At 45.4% G+C, this 20,764-nt stretch overlaps 1 protein-coding gene across 1 annotated transcript in view; it reads left to right on the top strand.

Moving 5' to 3' along the window:
* Nucleotides 1-3,115: 3,115 nt before the first annotated feature.
* Nucleotides 3,116-20,764, top strand: part of LOC125536966 — a gene marked incomplete at its 5' end in the record, with an annotated part of 27,218 nt that continues 9,569 nt past the window's right edge. The window contains 2 exons of the mRNA XM_048700259.1: nt 3,116-3,767; nt 5,558-6,870. Coding sequence (XP_048556216.1) covers nt 3,116-3,767; nt 5,558-6,870 — 1,965 coding nt within the window. The remainder of the gene's footprint in view (nt 3,768-5,557; nt 6,871-20,764) is intronic.

The raw sequence follows: 20,764 nt of genomic DNA, 5'->3' as shown, positions 1-20,764 counted from the left end.
AAGTGGTGCACTTGCTAAGTCTGTTTTCAGGGACTTAGTGATTTCACTAAGTCCTGGAGCTGTTTATCTCATGATGCCATATGTTCGTGTTGTTTCCTAGTGATCCGTGCCTCTTTTGAGGATGATCAGTAAGGGAGTTTTGTTAATCTTGTAGTGCTCTATCCATCCATGTCTTTGTTTGCAATTATGGAGCACCCTAGCTTGAGTCAATCGAGCTCTACTTTTGCTTCGTTGCGAATCTGGGCAGATCGTCAACTTGTTTGCGATTTTGCCGATGTTATTGTAGTTGATCCGTGCATGATATGCCATTGTTCTTGCCATGTATAGCTTGCATTTGGTTCCTTCTTAAGGGATGTATGATTGTATTGCCATGACTTGCACCGTGGTGAGTGCATCGAGCTCGTAAACATGCCTTCGTGAGTTATGTTTCAGCAAGTCCCAGTTTTCACTAAGTCTGAAAACTGATTATGCTTTTGCTATGTTCACATGCTTGCAATTGTATTTTATGATCCCTTTTGGCTCAAGGTCACTAAGGGACTTTTGTTAAGCTTGTTGAGTAGCTCCATGCCATGTCTTTATTTGTCATGTTTGGGTGCTGTAGCATGTTCATTTCGTTGCATTTAGATGCCTACTTGCTGTAGATCGCAGACCGGTGTCATTTTTGATTCGCTTGCCATTTCCAAACCGTAACTCCGATTCCGGCGTTCTTTATATCGTTTTCAAGCGATTTCATCTCATATTTCCAGTGGCACACTTCGATTTCCAAGTTGAGGCCAGGTTCATGTATTTCCTGTCATATATTGCATTTTGCATCCCGCATCACATCCCGCATAGCATATCATCTTTGCATCGTGTTGATTGAGTTTGCACGTGGTTGATTGTATCCTTGTTGCTTGTTTGTCTTGTTTGGGTAGAGCCGGGAGACGAGTTCGCTAACGAGGAGCCCGTTGAGTTTGCTTTTGAGGATCCAGTCAACTCTGACAACTGTGTAGGCAAGATGATCATACCCTCGAAATCACTACTATCTTTGCTATGCTAGTTTGCTCGCTCTTTTGCTATGCCATTGCTACGATGCCTACCACTTGCTTGCAAGCCTCCCAAATTGCCATGTCAAACCTCTAACCCACCATGTCCTAGCAAACCATTGATTGGCTATGTTACCGCTTTGCTCAGCCCCTCTTATAGCGTTGCTAGTTGCAGGTGAAGATTGGAGGCCGTTCCTTGTTGGAACATTTATTTACTTGTTGGGATATCATTATATTGCTATGTTATCTTAATGCATCTATATACTTGGTAAATGGTGGAAGGCTCGGCCTCTCGCCTAGTGTTTTGTTCCACTCTTGCCGCCCTAGTTTCCGTCATATCGGTGTTATGTTCCCGGATTTTGCGTTCCTTACGCGGTTGGGTTATAATGGGAACCCCTTGATATTTCGCCTTGATTAAAGCTTTTCCAGCAATGCCCAACCTTGGTTTTACCATTTGTCACCTAGCCCTTTTCTTTCCCTTGGGTTCTGCAGACTCAAGGGTCATCTTATTTTAACCCCCCCGGGCCAGTGCTCCTCTGAGTGTTGGTCCACCTGTCAGCTACCGGTGGCCACCAGGGGCAACTCTGGGCTGGCCTACCCGTACCTAGGACAATCTGAGTGTGCCCTGAGAAAGAGATATATGCAGCTCCTATCGGGATTTGTCGGCACATTCGGGCGGTGTTGCTGGTCTTGTTTTAACCTGTTGAAGTGTCTTGAGTTACCGAGATACCGAGTCTGATCGGAACGTCTTGGGAGGAGGTCTATTCCTTCGTTGACCGTGAGAGCTTGTCATGGGCTAAATTGGGACTCCCCTGCAGGGATTGAACTTTCGAAAGCCGTGCCCGCGGTTATGGGCAGATGGGAATTTGTTAATGTCCGGTTGTAGATAACTTGAACCTTAATTAATTAAAATGTATCAACCGAGTGTGTTACCGTGATGGCCTCTTCTCGGCGGAGTCCGGGAAGTGGACACGGTGTTGGAGTAATGTTTGCGCAGGTTGCTCTCTAGTTTCTCGCTCGTGCTTTGCCTCCTCTTCTCACTCTCTTTTGCGAATAAGTTAGCCACCATACTTGCTAGTCGCTTGCTGCAGCTCCACTCATATTTTACCTTGCCTTACCTATAAGCTCAAATAGTCTTGATCGCGAGGGTGCGAGATTGCTGAGTCCCTGTGGCTCACAGATTACTATTACACCAGATGCAGGGCCTGATGATTCCGCTCCAGGAGACACGTGTGAGCTCAAGTGGGAGTTCGACGAAGACTCTCAACGATACTATGTTTCCTTTCCCGATGATCAGTAGTGATGCCCAGTTGGGGGTGATTGGGACCGTGTCGCATGTTGGGTTCTCTTTTATTTTGGCGCCGTAGTCGTGCCATGAGTGTTTGGATGATGTAATGTTATTTATGTACTTGATTGATGTGGCGAGTGTAAGCCAACTATGTTAACTCCCCTTTTATTATTACATTACATGGGATGTTTGTGAAGATTGCCTAACTTGCGACATATGCCTTCAATGCGATTATGCAGTTCGTTGGTGAGATAACCTCGACGCCACCCAGTACTGGGGCGGGAGTTCAGGAGTATCGCCATAACTTGTATAACGGATGCTTTTCGAAGGTTGAGGTAGATGGTTTCCGAAGGTTTCTTGGTTATGTGTTGAAGGATGGATACAGCTGGATGTAGGATTTGCTAGTTTGGGTGAGATATTATGCTTCCCCTGTATCCCCAACACCTGATTGCATAACCGGAAAGGTTCGGGAGTTTCATAGGTGGGAATTCTAGTAGCTCTAGTTCTTCTTCCACGGATATTGGTTTGAGATTGGGATTTCTTACCGATTATTCGTTCTTGATCCGTACCTTATTGATTTATTTCTCTACCTTAATTATACGTGGCTTCTCATTATGGATATGTGACCATTTTAAGAGGAATGCATTCGTTCATTTTGTTCGGATGTGAAGACTATATGTTGTAATTTTCATTCCGTTGGATTCAGCTTCAATATTTATCTGTCAATGTGCTAATGGTGGTCAACCTCTTCAGGATGGCTCCTCCAACGCGCACGACTCCGAATCCTGATCCTGATCCGCCACCACCTCCACCTCCTCCAGAGGCATGGCAAGCTGTGATGGCCGCAACCAATGCAAATACACAGCTGATCATGCAAATTCTTCAAGAGCGCAATCAAGGCAGTCAAGGGAATCAAGGCAGCAATCAGAGTCACTTTGCTACACTCAACAAGTTCCTTGCTAACGGGCCAAAGACTTTCAGCAATTGTGTTGAGGCAACCGATGCCGACGATTGGCTTGTGGATCTGTGTAAGCATTTCGAGTGCAGTAACGTCAGGCCTAAGGACTTTGTCAAGTTCGCTTCCTTCCAACTCAAAGATCAAGCTGCAGAATGGTTCCAGCAGTACAAGGACTCCAGAGGTGGACGTGTTATCACTTGGGATGATTTCCGTCGAGATTTCAGGGCTCATCATATTCCCCAGAGCGTGGTTGAAAGCAAGCGTGAGGAATTCCGCAATCTGAAGCAAGGCTCTTTGTCTGTCTATGACTACAACAAGTTGTTCCAGAAGCTCGCCCGCTTTGCCAAGCAGGACATCCCTGATGAGAAGAGCATGATATGTCAGTTCAGGGGTGGTCTCAGAGAAGAAATTCAGCTCGCTCTTGTCCTCTTTGAGCCCTTGAGGTACGATGAGTTCTACAACATGGCAATGAAGCAAGAGGCTGCTCAGTTGAGGTGTGATGCTTCCAAGAAGCGAGTCAGAGATGTTACTCCTTCTTCCTCTACTCAAGTGGCCAAGCAGCAGAAGTTTTGGCTTCCTCCTCCTCCTTCCGCCAGCCGTATCAGCAGAAGAGCAAAGGTGGTAGTGGTTCTTCCCACCCACCCAACCCTGGCTTTCAGAACAAGACTTCGTCTCAAGCTCCAAGATCGAGTGCTCCGTATCACCGTCCGCTTTCAAAGGTCACGTGCAACAAGTGCCAACAGAAGGGTCACTATGCCAACAAGTGTCTCAACCAGAGGCGTCTTCCTCCTCCTCCTCCTCCTGTCAGATCGGCAAGTACAGCTGTGGTCAAGCATAACCCCAAGCATGCCAAGGTTAATTTGATGAATGCAGCTCAGGTAGAGGACTCGTCAGATGTGATCATGGGTAACCTTCCTGTTAATGATATTCCAGCTAAAGTTCTTTTTGACACTGGTGCATCGCATTGCTTCATCTCGAGACCATTTACAAATAGGCATGAATTGGTTTCGCAAGTTTTGCCTAGTCCTTTAGCAGTTGTCTCTCCCGGTAAGCGCATGCAGGCTAACTCCATCGTTCTGGATGTTTCTATCACTTTGGGTGACTACAAGTTCTTGGCTTCTCCTACGGTTCTCGGTGACTCGGATATTGATCTTATTCTCGGAATGGATTGGCTTTCTAAGCACAAGGCTCAGCTTGATTGTGCAGCCAGGCAGATTCAATTGACTCATTCGTCTGAGGATGTAATTGTCTTTGCCGCTCGTGATGATACTATCCGTCTGTTTTCTCTCAATGAGAAGGGTGAATTGGATGCCATCTCTCAAATTCCAGTCGTTTGCGAATACCAAGACATCTTTCCAGAAGAGCTCCCAGGAATGCCTCCGCACCGGCCAGTTGAATTCGTTATTGATCTTGAGCCTGGCACGGAACCTGTGTGCAAGCGTCCTTACAAGCTCGGACCTGAAGAGTTGAAGGAGCTGAAGAAGCAACTCGATGAGCAAGAAAGAATGGGTCTCATCCGGCCTAGTTCTTTTCCGTGGGGTTGTGGTGTTCTTTTTGTGAAGAAGAAGGATGGAACGGACCGACTTTGTGTTGATTACCGTCCAGTGAACAAGAAGACCATCAAGAACAAATACCCACTTCCCAACATCAATGAGCTGTTCGAACAACTCAAAGGTGCTCAAGTATTCTCCAAGCTTGATCTCCGTATGGGTTATCACCAGATTCGCATTCGTGAAGAAGATATTCCCAAGACAACATTCAGAACAAGCTTTGGTTCATATGAATACACTGTCATGTATTTTGGCCTTGCCAACACTCCTCCGACGTTCTCTCGCATGATGAACTTCATCTTTAATGCCTACACCAATGACTTCGTTTTGGTCTATCTCGACGACATTCTGGTTTTCTCGAAGAACAAGGAAGATCATGCCAAGCACTTGCGTTTGGTTCTCGATAAGCTCAGGGAACATCAGTTCTACGCCAAGTTCTCCAAGTGTGAGTTTTGGCTCGATGAGGTTCTTTATCTTGGTCATATCATCTCTACCAAGGGCATTGCCGTGAATCCTGAGAAGGTGTCTGCAATTGTGAATTGGGAACCTCCTCAGAACGTGAAGCAACTCCGCAGTTTTCTCGGTCTCGCAAGCTATTGCCGAAGATTCGTTGAAAACTTTTCTAAGATCGCGAAGCCTCTCTCAAATCTTCTCCAGAAGCACGTCAAGTACGTTTGGTCTCCGGAGTGTGATATTGCTTTCAACACTTTGAAAGAGAAATTGGTCACTGCTCCAGTTCTGACTCCGCCTGATGAATCCAAGCCGTACGAGGTATTTTGTGATGCCTCTCTCCAAGGTCTTGGCGCAGTATTGATGCAAGAGAAGAAAGTTGTTGCTTATACTTCTCGCCAGTTGAAGCCTAATGAGAAGAACTACCCCACTCATGATCTCGAGTTGGTGGCAGTTGTGCATGCTCTTTTGACTTGGAGACATCTTCTATTGGGAAGAAAAGTGGACATTTTCACTGATCACAAGAGTCTCAAGTACATCTTCACGCAGCCTAATCTCAACCTCAGGCAAACTCGTTGGGTCGAAATGATTCAAGAGTATAATCCGAGTATTGAGTATACTCCAGGCAAGGCCAATGTGATTGCTGACGCTTTGAGCAGAAAGGCCTACTGCAACAGTCTGATTCTCAAGCCTTATCAACCCGAGCTTTGTGAAGCTTTCCGCAAACTTAATCTGCAAGTTGTTCCTCAAGGTTTCCTCGCCAACCTTCAAGTCTCTCCTACCTTAGAAGACCAGATTCGCCAAGCCCATCTTCTTGATGCTATGGTGAAAAAGGTGAAGATTGGGATTGCCAAGAGTCAGTCCAAGTACAAGTGCTTCCGCCTTGATGACAAGGACACTCTCTTCTTCGAGGATCGTATTGTTGTGCCCAAAGGTGACCTCCGTAAAGTGATCATGAACGAGGCTCACAATTCTCTCCTCTCCATCCACCCTGGGAGCACGAAGATGTATCAGGACCTTAAGCAAGTTTATTGGTGGACTCGAATGAAGCGCGAGATCGCTCAATTCGTGAATGAATGTGATGTCTGCAGAAGAGTGAAGGCAGAACACCAAAGTCCAGCTGGTCTCCTCCAACCTCTTGCTATTCCAGAATGGAAGTTTGACCACATTGAAATGGACTTCGTGACTGGGTTTCCAAAGTCCAAGCGTGGCAATGATGCTATATTCGTTGTCATCGACAAACTCACCAAAGTGGCTCATTTTCTTCCTATCAAAGAGTCGATCACTGCAGCTCAATTGGCGGAACTCTATACCTCTCGAATTGTCTCTCTGCATGGTATTCCTCAAGTGATCTCTTCAGACCGTGGCAGCATCTTTACCTCGAAGTTTTGGGATTCTTTTCAGAAGGCCATGGGCACTAACATCCGCTTTAGCACAGCTTTCCATCCTCAAACAAGCGGTCAAGTCGAGCGTGTCAACCAGATTCTTGAAGATATGCTCAGGGCTTGTGTGATCTCCTTCGGCATGAAGTGGGAGGATTGTCTTCCTTATGCTGAATTCTCCTACAACAACAGTTTTCAAGCAAGTTCGGGCAAGGCCCCTTTTGAAATTCTGTATGGCAGGAAGTGCCGTACCCCTCTCAACTGGTCTGAAACCGGTGAACGTCAGCTTTTGGGTAATGACTTAATCACAGAAGCAGAAGAAATGTGCAAAGTCATTCGAGATAACCTCAAAGCAGCCCAATCCCGCCAGAAGAGCTACTATGATAGTAAGCACCGTGATTTGGCTTTCGAGATCGGAGATCATGTTTACCTCCGTGTCTCTCCTATGAAAGGTACTCGTCGCTTCGGTATCAAAGGGAAGCTTGCCCCTAGATACGTGGGACCTTTCAAGATTGTCAGCAAGAGAGACGACCTCGCCTATCAACTCGAGCTTCCTTCAAACTTTGCAAATGTTCATGACGTGTTCCATGTCTCTCAGCTTCGAAAATGCTTCAAGACTCCTGACCGCACCATCAACTTCGAGGACATTAAGCTCCAAGAAGATCTCTCTTATCGTGAGCACCCAGTTGCTATTCTTGAAGAGACTGAACGCAAGACTCGCAACAAGTCAATCAAATTTCTCAAAGTCAAGTGGTCACACCATTTCGACCGTGAAGCTACCTGGGAACGCGAGGATCACCTCCGTTCTGAGTACCCAGCGTTCTTTCAGTCCTAGATCTCGGGACGAGATCCTTTCGTAGTGGTGGAGTGTTGTAACACCCCGCATGTAACTTTCCCTATTTGTACTCCAACTCTTGCCGTTTCCGACGTTAAGTTATTTTATTTCCTTGGGTTTGGGTTTTGTCTTCGTGTATTGTTGGTGTTGTCATGCATCTCATATCATTTCATCATGTGCATTGCATTTGCATACGTGTTCATCTCATGCATTCGAGCATTTTCCCCGTTGTCCGTTTTGCGTTCCGGCGCTTCGTTCTCCTCCGGTGGCCATGTCTAGCTTTCTTTCGCGTGTGGGGATTAAACATTTCCGGATTGAACCGAGACTTGTCAAGCGGCCTTGGTTTACTACCGGTAGACCGCCTGTCAAGTTTCGTACCATTTGGACTTCGTTTGATACTCCAACGGTTAACCGAGGGACCGAAAAGGCCTCGTGTGTGTTGCAGCCCAACACCCCTCCAATTTGGCCCAAAACCCACCAAAATCTGCTCCATGATCTAGAGCGTTCGATCACGATCGCGTGGCCGAAAACCGCACCTCATTTGGACTCTCCTAGCTCCCCCTATGCCTATATATATATCTCCCCCATTCGAATCACGGACGAAACCCTAGATTTTTTCTGCTCCGTCGCCGCCGGACACGTACGGACGGACCGGACGCGTCCGCTCCGCCCGCCCGCACCAGCCAGCAGCCGCCACGTGTCCCTTGCGGGACCGCTTCGCCGCCGCCGCCGCTGAGGCCCGCCGAGCCTAGCGCAGGCCCCCGCGGCCCAGCTCCTCGCGCCGCCCGCGCCCTCCTCCTCCCGGCACCGCGCCCGCGCCCGCCGCCTCCCTGCCGGCGCTGCCCCGCCGCCCGAGCCGCCACTCCGGCCAGCCGCCCGCGCCGACGCCGGCCGGAGCCGCGCCTCGCCTCCCGGTGTAGTGCCCCGCCGCCTCGCCGCCCCGCGCCCGGGACCGGCGACCACGCCGCCCTCCGCCGTCCTTTCCGCCAAGACCGGAGCTCGCCGCGCCGCCCAACATCATCGCCGGCGACCTCGGCTCCGGCCGTGAGCAGTGCCGCCGCCACCTCGGGCTCCGTGCGATCCAGATCTGGATGGGAGCTACAGTAAACCCTAGGAGAGGTTGATTTTTTACTAAGTCCCAAAATTCTTGATCCATATGCTCCTGTTCGTGGCTCCGTAACTTTGCATCCGTAGCTCCGATTCATGCATATAGCATATCAAAATGTTCACCTCAGAGAGTACATCATTTCATTCCATTGCATCATTTTCATTTGAGCTCATCTTGATGTCCTAAATGCTGTTAGAAGAGGGCTACTTGAGTTATTTGTCAGATCAGCTACTCCGTTTAGCACTTTTGTCATTTTTGCCATGATTATTGTGTGCATGATATGCCCATGAGTTCTTCATATATTTTGTTAAGGGTTTTGTCATCTTTCCATAGGTGCAACCCATGTATTTTTAGGATGTGTGTGGTGACTTGTGCAAGCTTGCAAAGTGGTGCACTTGCTAATTCTGTTTTCAGGGACTTAGCGATTTCACCAAGTCCTGGGATTGTTTAGTTCATGATGCCATATGTTCATGTTGTTTCCTAGTGATCCGTGCCTCTTTTGAGGATGATCAGTAAGGATGTTTTGTTAATATTGTAGTGATCTATCCATCCATGTCTTTGTTTTCAATTATGGAGCACCCTAGCTTGAGTCAATCGAGCTCTACTTTTGCTTCGTTGCGAATCTGGGCAGATCGTCAACTTGTTTGCGATTTTGCCGATGTTATTGTAGTTTATCCGTGCATACTATGCCATTGTTCTTGCCATGTCTAGCTTGAATTTTGTGCCTTCTTAAGGGATGTATGCTTGTCTTGCCATGACTTGCACCGTGGTGAGTGCATCGAGCTCGTAAACATGCCTTCGTGAGTTATGTTTCAGCAAGTCCCAGTTTTCACTAAGTCTGAAAACTGATTATGCTTTTGCTATGTTCACATGCTTGCAATTGTATTTTCTGATCCCTTTTGGCTCAAGGTCACTAAGGGACTTTTGTTAAGCTTGTTGAGTAGCTCCATGCCATGTCTTCATTTGTCATGTTTGGGTGCTGTAGCATGTTCATTTCGTTGCATTTAGATGCCTACTTGCTGTAGATCGCAGACCGGTGTCATTTTTGATTCGCTTGCCATTTCCAAACCGTAACTCCGATTCCGGCGTTCTTTATATCGTTTTCAAGCGATTTCATCTCATATTTCCAGTGGAACACTTGGATTTCCAAGTTGAGGCCAGGTTCATGTATTTCCTGTCATATCTTGCATTTTGCATCCCGCATAGCATATCATCTTTGCATCGTGTTGATTGAGTTTGCACGTGGTTGATTGTATCCTTGTTGCTTGTTTGTCTTGTTTGGGTAGATCCGGGAGACGAGTTCCCTAACGAGGAGCCCGGTGAGTTTGCTTTTGAGGATCCAGTCAACTCTGACAACTGTGTAGGCAAGATGATCATACCCTCCAAATCACTACTATCTTTGCTATGCTAGTTTGCTCGCTCTTTTGCTATGCCATTGCTACGATGCCTACCACTTGCTTGCAAGCCTCCCAAATTGCCATGTCAAACCTCTAACCCACCATGTCCTAGCAAACCGTTGATTGGCTATGTTACCCCTTTGCCCAGCCCCTCTTATAGCGTTGCTAGTTGCAGGTGAAGATTGGAGGCCGTTCCTTGTTGGAACATTTATTTACTTGTTGGGATATCATTATATTGCTATGTTATCTTAATGCATCTATATACTTGGTAAAGGGTGGAAGGCTCGGCCTCTCGCCTAGTGTTTTGTTCCACTCTTGCCGCCCTAGTTTCCATCATATCGGTGTTATGTTCCCGGATTTTGCGTTCCTTACGCGGTTGGGTTATAATGGGAACCCCTTGATATTTCGCCTTGATTAAAGCTTTTCCAGCAATGCCCAACCTTGGTTTTACCATTTGTCACCTAGCCCTTTTCATTCCCTTGGGTTCTGTAGACTCAAGGGTCATCTTATTTTAACCCCCCCGGGCCAGTGCTCCTCTGAGTGTTGGTCCACCTGTTAGCTACCGGTGGCCACCAGGGGCAACTCTGGGCTGGCCTACCCGTACCTAGGACAATCTGAGTGTGCCCTGAGAAAGAGATATGTGCAGCTCCTATCGGGATTTGTCGGCACATTCAGGCGGTGTTGCTGGTCTTGTTTTAACCTATCGAAGTGTCTTGAGTTACCGAGATACCGAGTCTGATCGGAACGTCTTGGGAGGAGGTCTATTCCTTCATTGACCGTGAGAGCTTGTCATGGGCTAAGTTGGGACTCCCCTGCAGGGATTGAACTTTTGAAAGCCGTGCCCGCGGTTATGGGCAGATGGGAATTTGTTAATGTCCGGTTGTAGATAACTTGAACCTTAATTAATTAAAATGTATCAACCGAGTGTGTTACCGTGATGGCCTCTTCTCGGCGGAGTCCGGGAAGTGGACACGGTGTTGGAGTAATGTTTGCGCAGGTTGCTCTCTAGTTTCTCGCTCGTGCTTTGCCTCCTCTTCTCGCTCTCTTTTGCGAATAAGTTAGCCACCATACTTGCTAGTCGCTTGCTGCAGCTCCACTCATATTTTACCTTGCCTTACCTATAAGCTCAAATAGTCTTGATCACGAGGGTGCGAGATTGCTGAGTCCCTGTGGCTCACAGATTACTATTACACCAGATGCAGGGCCTGATGATTCCGCTCCAGGAGATGCGTGTGAGCTCAAGTGGGAGTTCGACGAAGACTCTCAACGATACTGTGTTTCCTTTCCCGATGATCAGTAGTGGTGCCCAGTTGGGGGTGATTGGGACCGTGTCGCATGTTGGGTTCTCTTTTATTTTGGCGCCGTAGTCGGGCCATGAGTGTTTGGATGATGTAATGTTATTTATGTACTTGATTGACGTGGCGAGTGTAAGCCAACTATGTTAACTCCCCTTTTATCATTACATTACATGGGATGTTTGCGAAGATTGCCTAACTTGCGACATATGCCTTCAATGCGATTATGTCTCTAAGTCGTGCCTCGACACGTGGGAGCTATAGTCGCATCGAGGGTGTTACAGATTCCCCCTCTGGCGGAGCTCCGGAAAAGGCCCCAAGATGGGATCTCTTGGGTACAGAAGGTTGCGATGGTGGAAATAGGGTTTCGTGGCGCTCCTCGATGTTTTCAGGGTATATGAGTATATATAGGAGGAAGAAGGAGGTCGGCTGAGCCACGAGGGGTTCATGAGGGGGGAGGGCGCGCCCCCTGCCTCGTGGACTCCTCGTTTGTTTCTTGACATCCACTCCAAGTCCTTGGATCACGTTTGTTCCAAAAATCACGTTCCCGAAGGTTTCATTCCGTTTGGATTCCGTTTGATATTCCTTTTCTGTGGAACACTGAAATAGGCAAAAAAAACAGCAATTTGCACTGGGCCTTGGGTTAATAGGTTAGTCACAAATAATATAAAAGTGTAAAATAAAGCCCATTAACATCCAAAACAGATAATATAATAGCATGGAACAATCAAAAATTATAGATACGTTGGAGACGTATCAAGCATCCCCAAGCTTAATTCCTACTCGTCCTCGAGTAGGTAAATGATAAAAACAGAATTTTTGATGTTGAATGCTACCTAGCATAATTCTCAATGTAATTCTCTTTATTGTGGCATGAATATTCAGATCCGAAAGATTCAAGACAAAAGTCTAATATTGACATAAAAATAATAATACTTCAAGCATACTAACTAAGCAATTATGTCTTCTCAAAATAACATGGCAAAAGAATGTTCATCCCTACAAAATCATATAGTTTGGTCATGCTCCATTTTCGTCACACAAGAATGCCCTCATCATGCACAACCCCGATGACAAGCCAAGCCATTGTTTCACACTTTAGTAATCTCAATCTTTTTTCAACTTTCACGCAATGCATGAGTGTGAGCCATGGATATAGCACTATGGGTGGAATAGAATATGATGATGGGGGTTATATGGAGAAGACAAAAAAGGAGAAAGTCTCACATCGACGTGGCTAATCAAAGGGCTAGGGAGATGCCCATCAATTGATGTCAATGCGAGGAGTGGGGATTGCCATGCAACGGATGCACTAGAGCTATAAATGTATGAAAGCTCAACAAAAGAAACTAAGTGGGTGTGCATCCAACTTGCTTGCTCACAAAGACCTAGGGCATTTGAGGAAGCCCATTGTTGGAATATACAAGCCAAGTTATATAATGAAAAATTCCCACTAGTATATGAAAGTGACCAAACAAGAGACTCTCTATCATAAAGATCATGGTGCTACTTTGAAGCACAAGTGTGGAAAAAGGATAGTAACATTGCCCCTTTTTTGGGCCTTCCTTTTTTATTTGGCCTTTCTCTTTTCTTATTTGGGACAATGCTCTATTAATGATGATCATCACACTTCTATTTATTTACAACTCAATGATTACAACTCGATACTAGAACAAAGTATGACTCTATATGAATGCCTCCGGCGGTGTACCGGGAAGGGCAATGAATCAAGAGTGACATGTATGAAAAATTATGAACGGTGGCTTTGCCACAAATACGATGTCAACTACATGATCATGCAAGGCAATATGACAAAGATGATGTGTGTCATGATAAATGGAACGGTGGAAAGTTGCATGGCAATATATCTCAGAATGGCTATGGAAATGCCATAATAGGTAGGTATGGTGGCTGTTTTGAGGAAGATATAAGGAGGTTTATGTGTGATGGAGCGTATCATATCACGGGGTTTAGATGCACCGGCGAAGTTTGCACCAACTCTCACGGTGAGAAAGGGCAATGCACAGTACCAAAGAGTCTAGCAATGATGGAAGGGTGAGAGTGCGTATAATCCATGGACTCAACATTAGTCATAAAGAACTCACATACTTATTGCAAAAATCTACAAGTCATCAAAAACCAAGCATTACGCGCATGCTCCTAGGGGGATAGATTGGTAGGAAAAGACCATCGCTTGTCCCCGACCGCCACTCATAAGGAAGACAATCAAATAACACCTCATGTTTCAAATTTGTTACACAACGGTCACCATACGTGCATGCTACGGGACTTGCAAACTTCAACACAAGTATTTCTCAAATTCACAACTACTCAACTAGCACACTCTAATATTACCACCTTTATATATCAAAACAATTATCAAGTATCAAACTTCTCCTAGTACTCAATGCACTTTTTATGAAAGTTTTTATTATACAGATCTTGGATGCCTATCATATTAGGACTAAATTCATAACCAAAGCAAATTACCATGCTGTTCTAAGGGACTCTCAAAATAATATAAGTGAAGCATGAGAGATCAATAATTTCTGTAAAATAAAACCACCACCGTGTGTTGGTGTTGGGGAACGTAGCAGAAATTCAAAATTTTCCTACGTGTCACCAAGATCTATCTATGGAGAGACTAGCAACGAGGGGAAGGAGAGTGCATCTACATACCCTTGTAGATCGCTAAGCGGAAGCGTTCAAGTGAACGGGGTTGATGGAGTCGTACTCGTCGTGATTCAAATCACCGATGACCAAGTGCCGAACGCACGACACCTCCGCGTTCAACACACGTACAGCCCGGTGACGTCTCCCACGCCTTGATCCAGCAAGGAGAGAGGGAGAGGTTGAGGAAGACTCCATCCAGCAGCAGCACAACGGCGTGGTGGTGATGGAGGAGCGTGGCAATCCTGCAGGGCTTCGCCAAGCACCACAGAAGAGGAGGGAGAGAGATGCAGGGCTGCACCAACGAGAGATCGAATCACGTGTGTTTGGGGCAGCCCTAGGCCTCTATTTATATGGGGAAGGGGAGGGGCTGCGCCCCCTCTAGGGTTCCCACCCCTAGGGGGGGCGGCAGCCCTAGATGGCCAAGGGGGGCGGCCACAAGGGGGAGGAGAGGGAGGCGCAGGGTATATGGGCCTTAGGGCCCATCTGCCCCTTAGGGTTTGCCCCCTCCCCTTCTTAGGCGCATGGGCCTTTAGTGGGGCTGGTGCCCTTGGCCCATGTAGGCCAAGGAACACTCCCTACAGCCCATGTGGCCCCCGGGGCAGGTGGCCCCACTTGGTGGACCCCCGGGACCCTCCCGGTGGTCCCGGTACATTACCGATAAACCCCGAAACTCTTCCGGTGACCAAAACAGGACTTCCCATATATAAATCTTTACCTCCGGCCAAGGAACACTCCCTACAGCCCATGTGGCCCCCTTGGGGCAGGTGGCCCCACTTGGTGGACCCCCGGGACCCTCCCGGTGGTCCCGGTACATTACCGATAAACCCCGAAACTCTTCCGGTGACCAAAACAGGACTTCCCATATATAAATCTTTACCTCCGGACCATTCCGGAACTCCTCGTGACGTCCGGGATCTCATCCGGGACTCCGAACAACATTCGGTAACCACATACAAACTTCCTTTATAACCCTAGCGTCATCGAACCTTAAGTGTGTAGACCCTACGGGTTCGGGAGACATGCAGACATGACCGAGACGTTCTCCTGTCAATAACCAACAGCGGGATCTGGATACCCATGTTGGCTCCCACATGTTCCACGATGATCTCATCGGATGAACCACGATGTCAAGGACTTAATCAATCCCGTATTCAATTCCCTTTGTCTATCGGTACGATACTTGCCCGAGATTCGATCGTCGGTATCTCGATACCTTGTTCAATCTCGTTACCGGCAAGTCTCTTTACTCGTTCCATAACACATCATCCCGTGATCAACTCCTTGATCACATTGTGCACATTATGATGATGTCCTACCGAGTGGGCCCAGAGATACCTCTCCGTTTACACGGAGTGACAAATCCCAGTCTCGATTCATGCCAACCCAACAGACACTTTCGGAGATACCCGTAGTGTACCTTTATAGTCACCCAGTTACGTTGTGACGTTTGGCACACCCAAAGCACTCTTACGGTATCCGGGAGTTGCACAATCTCATGGTCTAAGGAAATGATACTTTACATTAGAAAAGCTTTAGCATACGAACTACACGATCTAGTGCTAGGCTTAGGATTGGGTCTTGTCCATCACATCATTCTCCTAATGTTGTGATCCCGTTATCAACGACATCCAATGTCCATGGTTAGGAAACCGTAACCATCTATTGATCAACGAGCTAGTCAACTAGAGGCTCACTAGGGACATGGTGTTGTCTATGTATCCACACATGTATCTGAGTTTCCTATCAATACAATTATAGCATGGATAATAAACGATTATCATGAACAAGGAAATATAATAATAATCAATTTATTATTGCCTCTAGGGCATATTTCCAACAGTCTCCCACTTGCACTAGAGTCAATAATCTAGTTCACATCGCCATGTGATTAACACTCACAGGTCACATCGCCATGTGACTAACACCCAAAGAGTTCTGGGTTTGATCATGTTGTTTGTGAGAGAGGTTTTAGTCAATGGGTCTGAACCTTTCAGATCCGTGTGTGCTTCACAAATCTCTATGTCATCTCCTAGATGCAGCTACCACGTTCTATTTGGAACTATTCCAAATAACTGTTCTATTATACGAATCCAGTTTACTACTCAGAATAATCTGGTTTAGTGTCAAAGTTTGCATCGGCGTAACCCTTTACGACGAACTCTTTTACCACCTCCATAATCGAGAAAATTCCTTAGTCCACTAGTTACTAAGGATAACTTTGACCGCTGTCCTGTGATCCATTCATGGATCACTCTCGTACCCCTTGACTGACTCATGGCAAGGCACACTTCAGGTGCGGTACACAGCATAGCATACTGTAGAGCCTATGTCTTAAGCATAGGGGACGACCTTCGTCCTTTCTCTCTATTCTGCCATGGTCGAGCTTTAAGTCTTAACTTCATACCTTACAACTCAGGCAAGAACTCCTTCTTTGACTGATCCATCTTGAACAACTTCAAGATCATGTCAAGGTATGTGCTCATTTGAAAGTACCATTAAGCGTTTTGATCTATCCTTATAGATCTTGATGCTCAATGCTCAAGTAGCTTAATCCAGGTTTTCCATTGAAAACACTTTCCAAATAACCCTATATGCTTTCCAGAAATTCTACGTCATTTCCGATCAACAATATGTTAAAACATATACTCATCAGAAATTCTATAGTGCTCCCACTCACTTCTTTGGAAATACAAGTTTCTCATAAACTTTGTATGAACCCAAAATCTTTGATCATCTCATCAAAGTGTACATTCCAACTCCGAGATGCTCACTCCAGTCCTCAGAAGGATTGCTGGAGCTTTGCATCCTTATTAGCATCTTTTCAGGATTGACAAAACCTTTCGGCTGTATCACATACAACCTTTCCTCAAGAAAATCGTCGAGGAAACAATGTTTTGACATCCTATCTGCAAGATTTCATAAATAATGCAGTAATCGCTAATATAATTCCAACAGACTCTTAGCTTCGCTACGAGTGAGAAAGTCTCATCGTAGTCAACTCCTTGAACTTGTCAGAAAACATCTTAACGACAAGTCGAGCTTTCTTAATGGTGACATTTACCATCATTGTCCGTCTTCCTTTTAAAATCCATCTACACTCAACAGCCTTATGACCATCAAGTAGTTCTTCCAAAGTCTACACTTTGTTTTCATACATGGATCCTCTCTCGGATTATATGGCCTCAAGCCATTTATCGGAATCCAGGCCCACCATCGCTTCTCCATAGCTCGTAGGTTCATTGTTGTCTAGCAACATGACTTCCAAGACAGGATTACGTACCATTCTGAAGTAGTACGCATCCTTGTCATCCCACGAGGTTTGGGAGTGACTTGATCCGAAGTCTCATGATCAATATCATAAGCTTCCACTTCAATTGGTGTAGGTGCCACAGGAACAACTCTTTGTGCCCTGCTATACACTAGTTGAAGTGACGGTTCAATAACCTCATCAAGTCTCCACCATCCTCCCACTCAATTCTTTCGAGAGAAACTTTTCCTCGAGAAAGGACCCGATTCCAAAAACAATCCTTTATTGCTTTCGGATCTGAGACAGGAGGTATACCCAACTGTTTTTGGGTTGTCCTATGAAGATGCATTTATCCGCTTTGGGTTCGAGCTTATCGGCCTGAAACTTTTCCACATAAGCGTCGCAGCCCCAAACTTTTAAGAAATGACAGCTTAGGTTTCTCTAAACCATAGTTCATACGGTGTCATCTCATTGGAATTACGTGGTGCCCTATTTAAAGTGAATGTGGTTGTCTCTAATGCTTAACCCATAAACTATTGTGGTAATTAGATAAGAGACATCATGGTATGCATCATATCCAATAGGGTGCAGTTATGATGTTCGGACACACCATCACACTATGGTGTTCCAGGCTGTATTAGTTGTGAAACGATTTCCACAATGTCTTGATTCTGTGCCAAACTCGTAATTCAGACATTCATCTCTATGATCATATCATAGATATTTTATCCTCTTGTCACGACGATCTTTCAACTTCACACTGAAATTACTTGAACCTTTCAATAATTCAGACTCGTGATTCATCAAGTAAATGTACTCAACATCTACTCAAATCATCTGTGAAGAAAGAACATAACGATATCCACTACATGCCTCAACACTCATTGGACTGCACACATCAAAATGTATTACTTCCAACAATTTGCTTTCTAGTTCCATTTTACTGAAACCGAGGCTTTCAGTCATCTTGCCCATGTGGTATGATTTGCATGTCTCAAGTGATTCAAAATCAAGCGAGTACAAAACGGTCCATTTGCATGGAGTTTCTTCATGCATATATACCAATAGACATGGTTCGCATGTCCCAAACTTTTCAAAAACGAGTGAGCCCAAAGATCCATCAACATGGAGCTTCTTCATGCGTTTTATACTGATATGACTTATGTGGCAGTGCCACAAGTAGGTGGTACTATCATTACTATCTTTTGGCATGAACATGTGTATCACTACGATCGAGATTCAATAAACCATTCATTTTAGGTGTAAGACCATTGAAGGTATTATTCAAATAAACAGAGTAACCATTATTCTCCTTAAATGAATAACTGTATTGCGATAGACATAATCCAATCATGTCTATGCTCAACGCAAACACCAATATCGATGGTAGAGGGAGCGTGCGATGCTTGATCATATCAACATTGAGAACACTTCCAACATATATCGTCAGCTCACCTTTAGCTAGTCTCCGTTTATTCCGTAGCTTTTATTTCGAGTTACTAACACTTAGCAACCGAACCGGTATCTAATACCCTGGTGCTACTAGGAGTACTAGTAAAGTACAAATTAACATAATGTATATCCAATATACTTCTATCGACCTTGCCAGCCTTCTAATCTACCAAGTATCTAGGGTAATTCTGCTCCAGTGGTTGTTCCCCTTATTACAGAAGCACTTAGTCTCAGGTTTGGGTTCAACCTTGGGTTTCTTCACTAGAGCAGCAGCTGAATTGCCGTGTCATGAAGTATCCCTTCTTGCCCTTGCCCTTCTTGAAACTAGTGGTTTCACTAACCATCAACAATTGATGCTCCTTCTTGTTTTCTACTTTCGCGGTGTCAAACATCGCGAATATCTCAAGGATCATCATATATGTCCCTGATACATTATAGTTCATCACGAAGCTCTAGCAGCTTGGTGGCAATGACTTTGGAGAAACATCACTATCTTATCTGGAAGATCAACTCCCACTTGATTCAAATGATTGTTGTACTCAGACAATCTGAGCACAAGCTCAACAATTGAGCTTTTCTCCTTAGTTTGCAGGTTAAGAAAATCGTCAGAGGTCTTATACCTCTTGACGTGGGCACGAGCCTGAAATCCCAATTTCAGCCCTCGAAACATCTCATATGTTTCGCGACGTTTCAAAAACGTCTTTGGTGCCTCAACTCTAAACCGTTTAATCAAACTATCACGTAGTTATCAAAACGTGTATGTCAGATGTTCGCAACATCCACAGACAATGTTCGAGGTTCAGCACACTGAGCGGTGCATTAAGGACATAAGCCTTCTAAGAAGCAATGAGGACAATCCTCAGTTTACGGACCTAGTCCGCATAATTGCTACTATCAACTTTCAACTAATTTTTTTCTCTAGGAACATATCTAAACAGTAGAACTATAACGCGAGCTACGACATAATTTGCGAATTCCTTTTGACTATGTTCAGGATAATTAAGTTCATCTTATGAACTCCCACTTAGATAGACATCCCTCTAGTCATCTAAGTGATTGCATGATCCGAGTTAACTAGGCCGTGTCCGATCATCACGTGAGACGGACTAGCCAACATCGGTGAACATCTTCATGTTGATCGTATCTTCTATACGACTCATGCTTGACCTTTCGGTCTTCTGTGTTCTGAGGCCATGTCTGTACATGCCAGGCTCGTCAAGTTAACCCTAAGTGTTTTGCATGTGTTCCGAGGCCATGTCTGTACATGCTAGGCTCGTTAACACCCGTTGTATGTGAACGTAAGGATCCATCACACCCGATCATCACGGCGTGCTTAGAAACGACAAACTTTAGGAACGGTGCACAGTTAGGGGAGAACACTTCTTGAAATTTTAATGAGGGATCATCTTATTTACTACCGTCGTTCTAAGCAAATAAGATGTATAAAGATGATAAACATCACATGCAATCAAATAATAGTGACATGATATGGCCAATATCATATAGCTCCTTTGATCTCCATCTTGGGGCTCCATGATCATCTTGTCACCGGCATGACACCATGATCTCCATCATCATGATCTCCATCATCGTGTCTCCATGAAGTTGTCACGTCATCTATTACTTCTACTACTACAGCTAACGGTTAGCAATAAAGTAAAGTAATTACATGACGTTTATGTTGACACGCAGGTCATAAATAAATTAAGACAACTCCTATGGCTCCTGCCGGTTGTCATACTCATCGACATGCAAGTCGTGGTTCCTATTACAAGAACATGATCAATCTCATACATCACATATATCATTCATCACATCCTTTTGGCCATATCACATCACATAGCATACCCTGCAAAAACAAGTTAGACGTCCTCTAATTGTTGTTTGCATGTTTTACGTGGCTGCTATGGGTTTCTAGCAAGAACGTTTCTTACCTACGCAAAACCACAACGTGATATGCCAATTGCTATTTACCCTTCATAAGGACCCTTTTCATCGAATCCGATCCGACTAAAGTAGGAGAGACAGACACCCGCTAGCCACCTTATGCAACTAGTGCATGTCAGTCGGTGGAACCTGTCTCACGTAAGAGTACGTGTAAGGT

This window comes from Triticum urartu, chromosome 2 (assembly GCF_003073215.2).
Source record: "Triticum urartu cultivar G1812 chromosome 2, Tu2.1, whole genome shotgun sequence".
NCBI lineage: Eukaryota > Viridiplantae > Streptophyta > Magnoliopsida > Poales > Poaceae > Triticum > Triticum urartu.
Note: the sequence above shows the minus strand (reverse complement) of the source record. Positions and strands in the feature narration are given on the sequence as shown.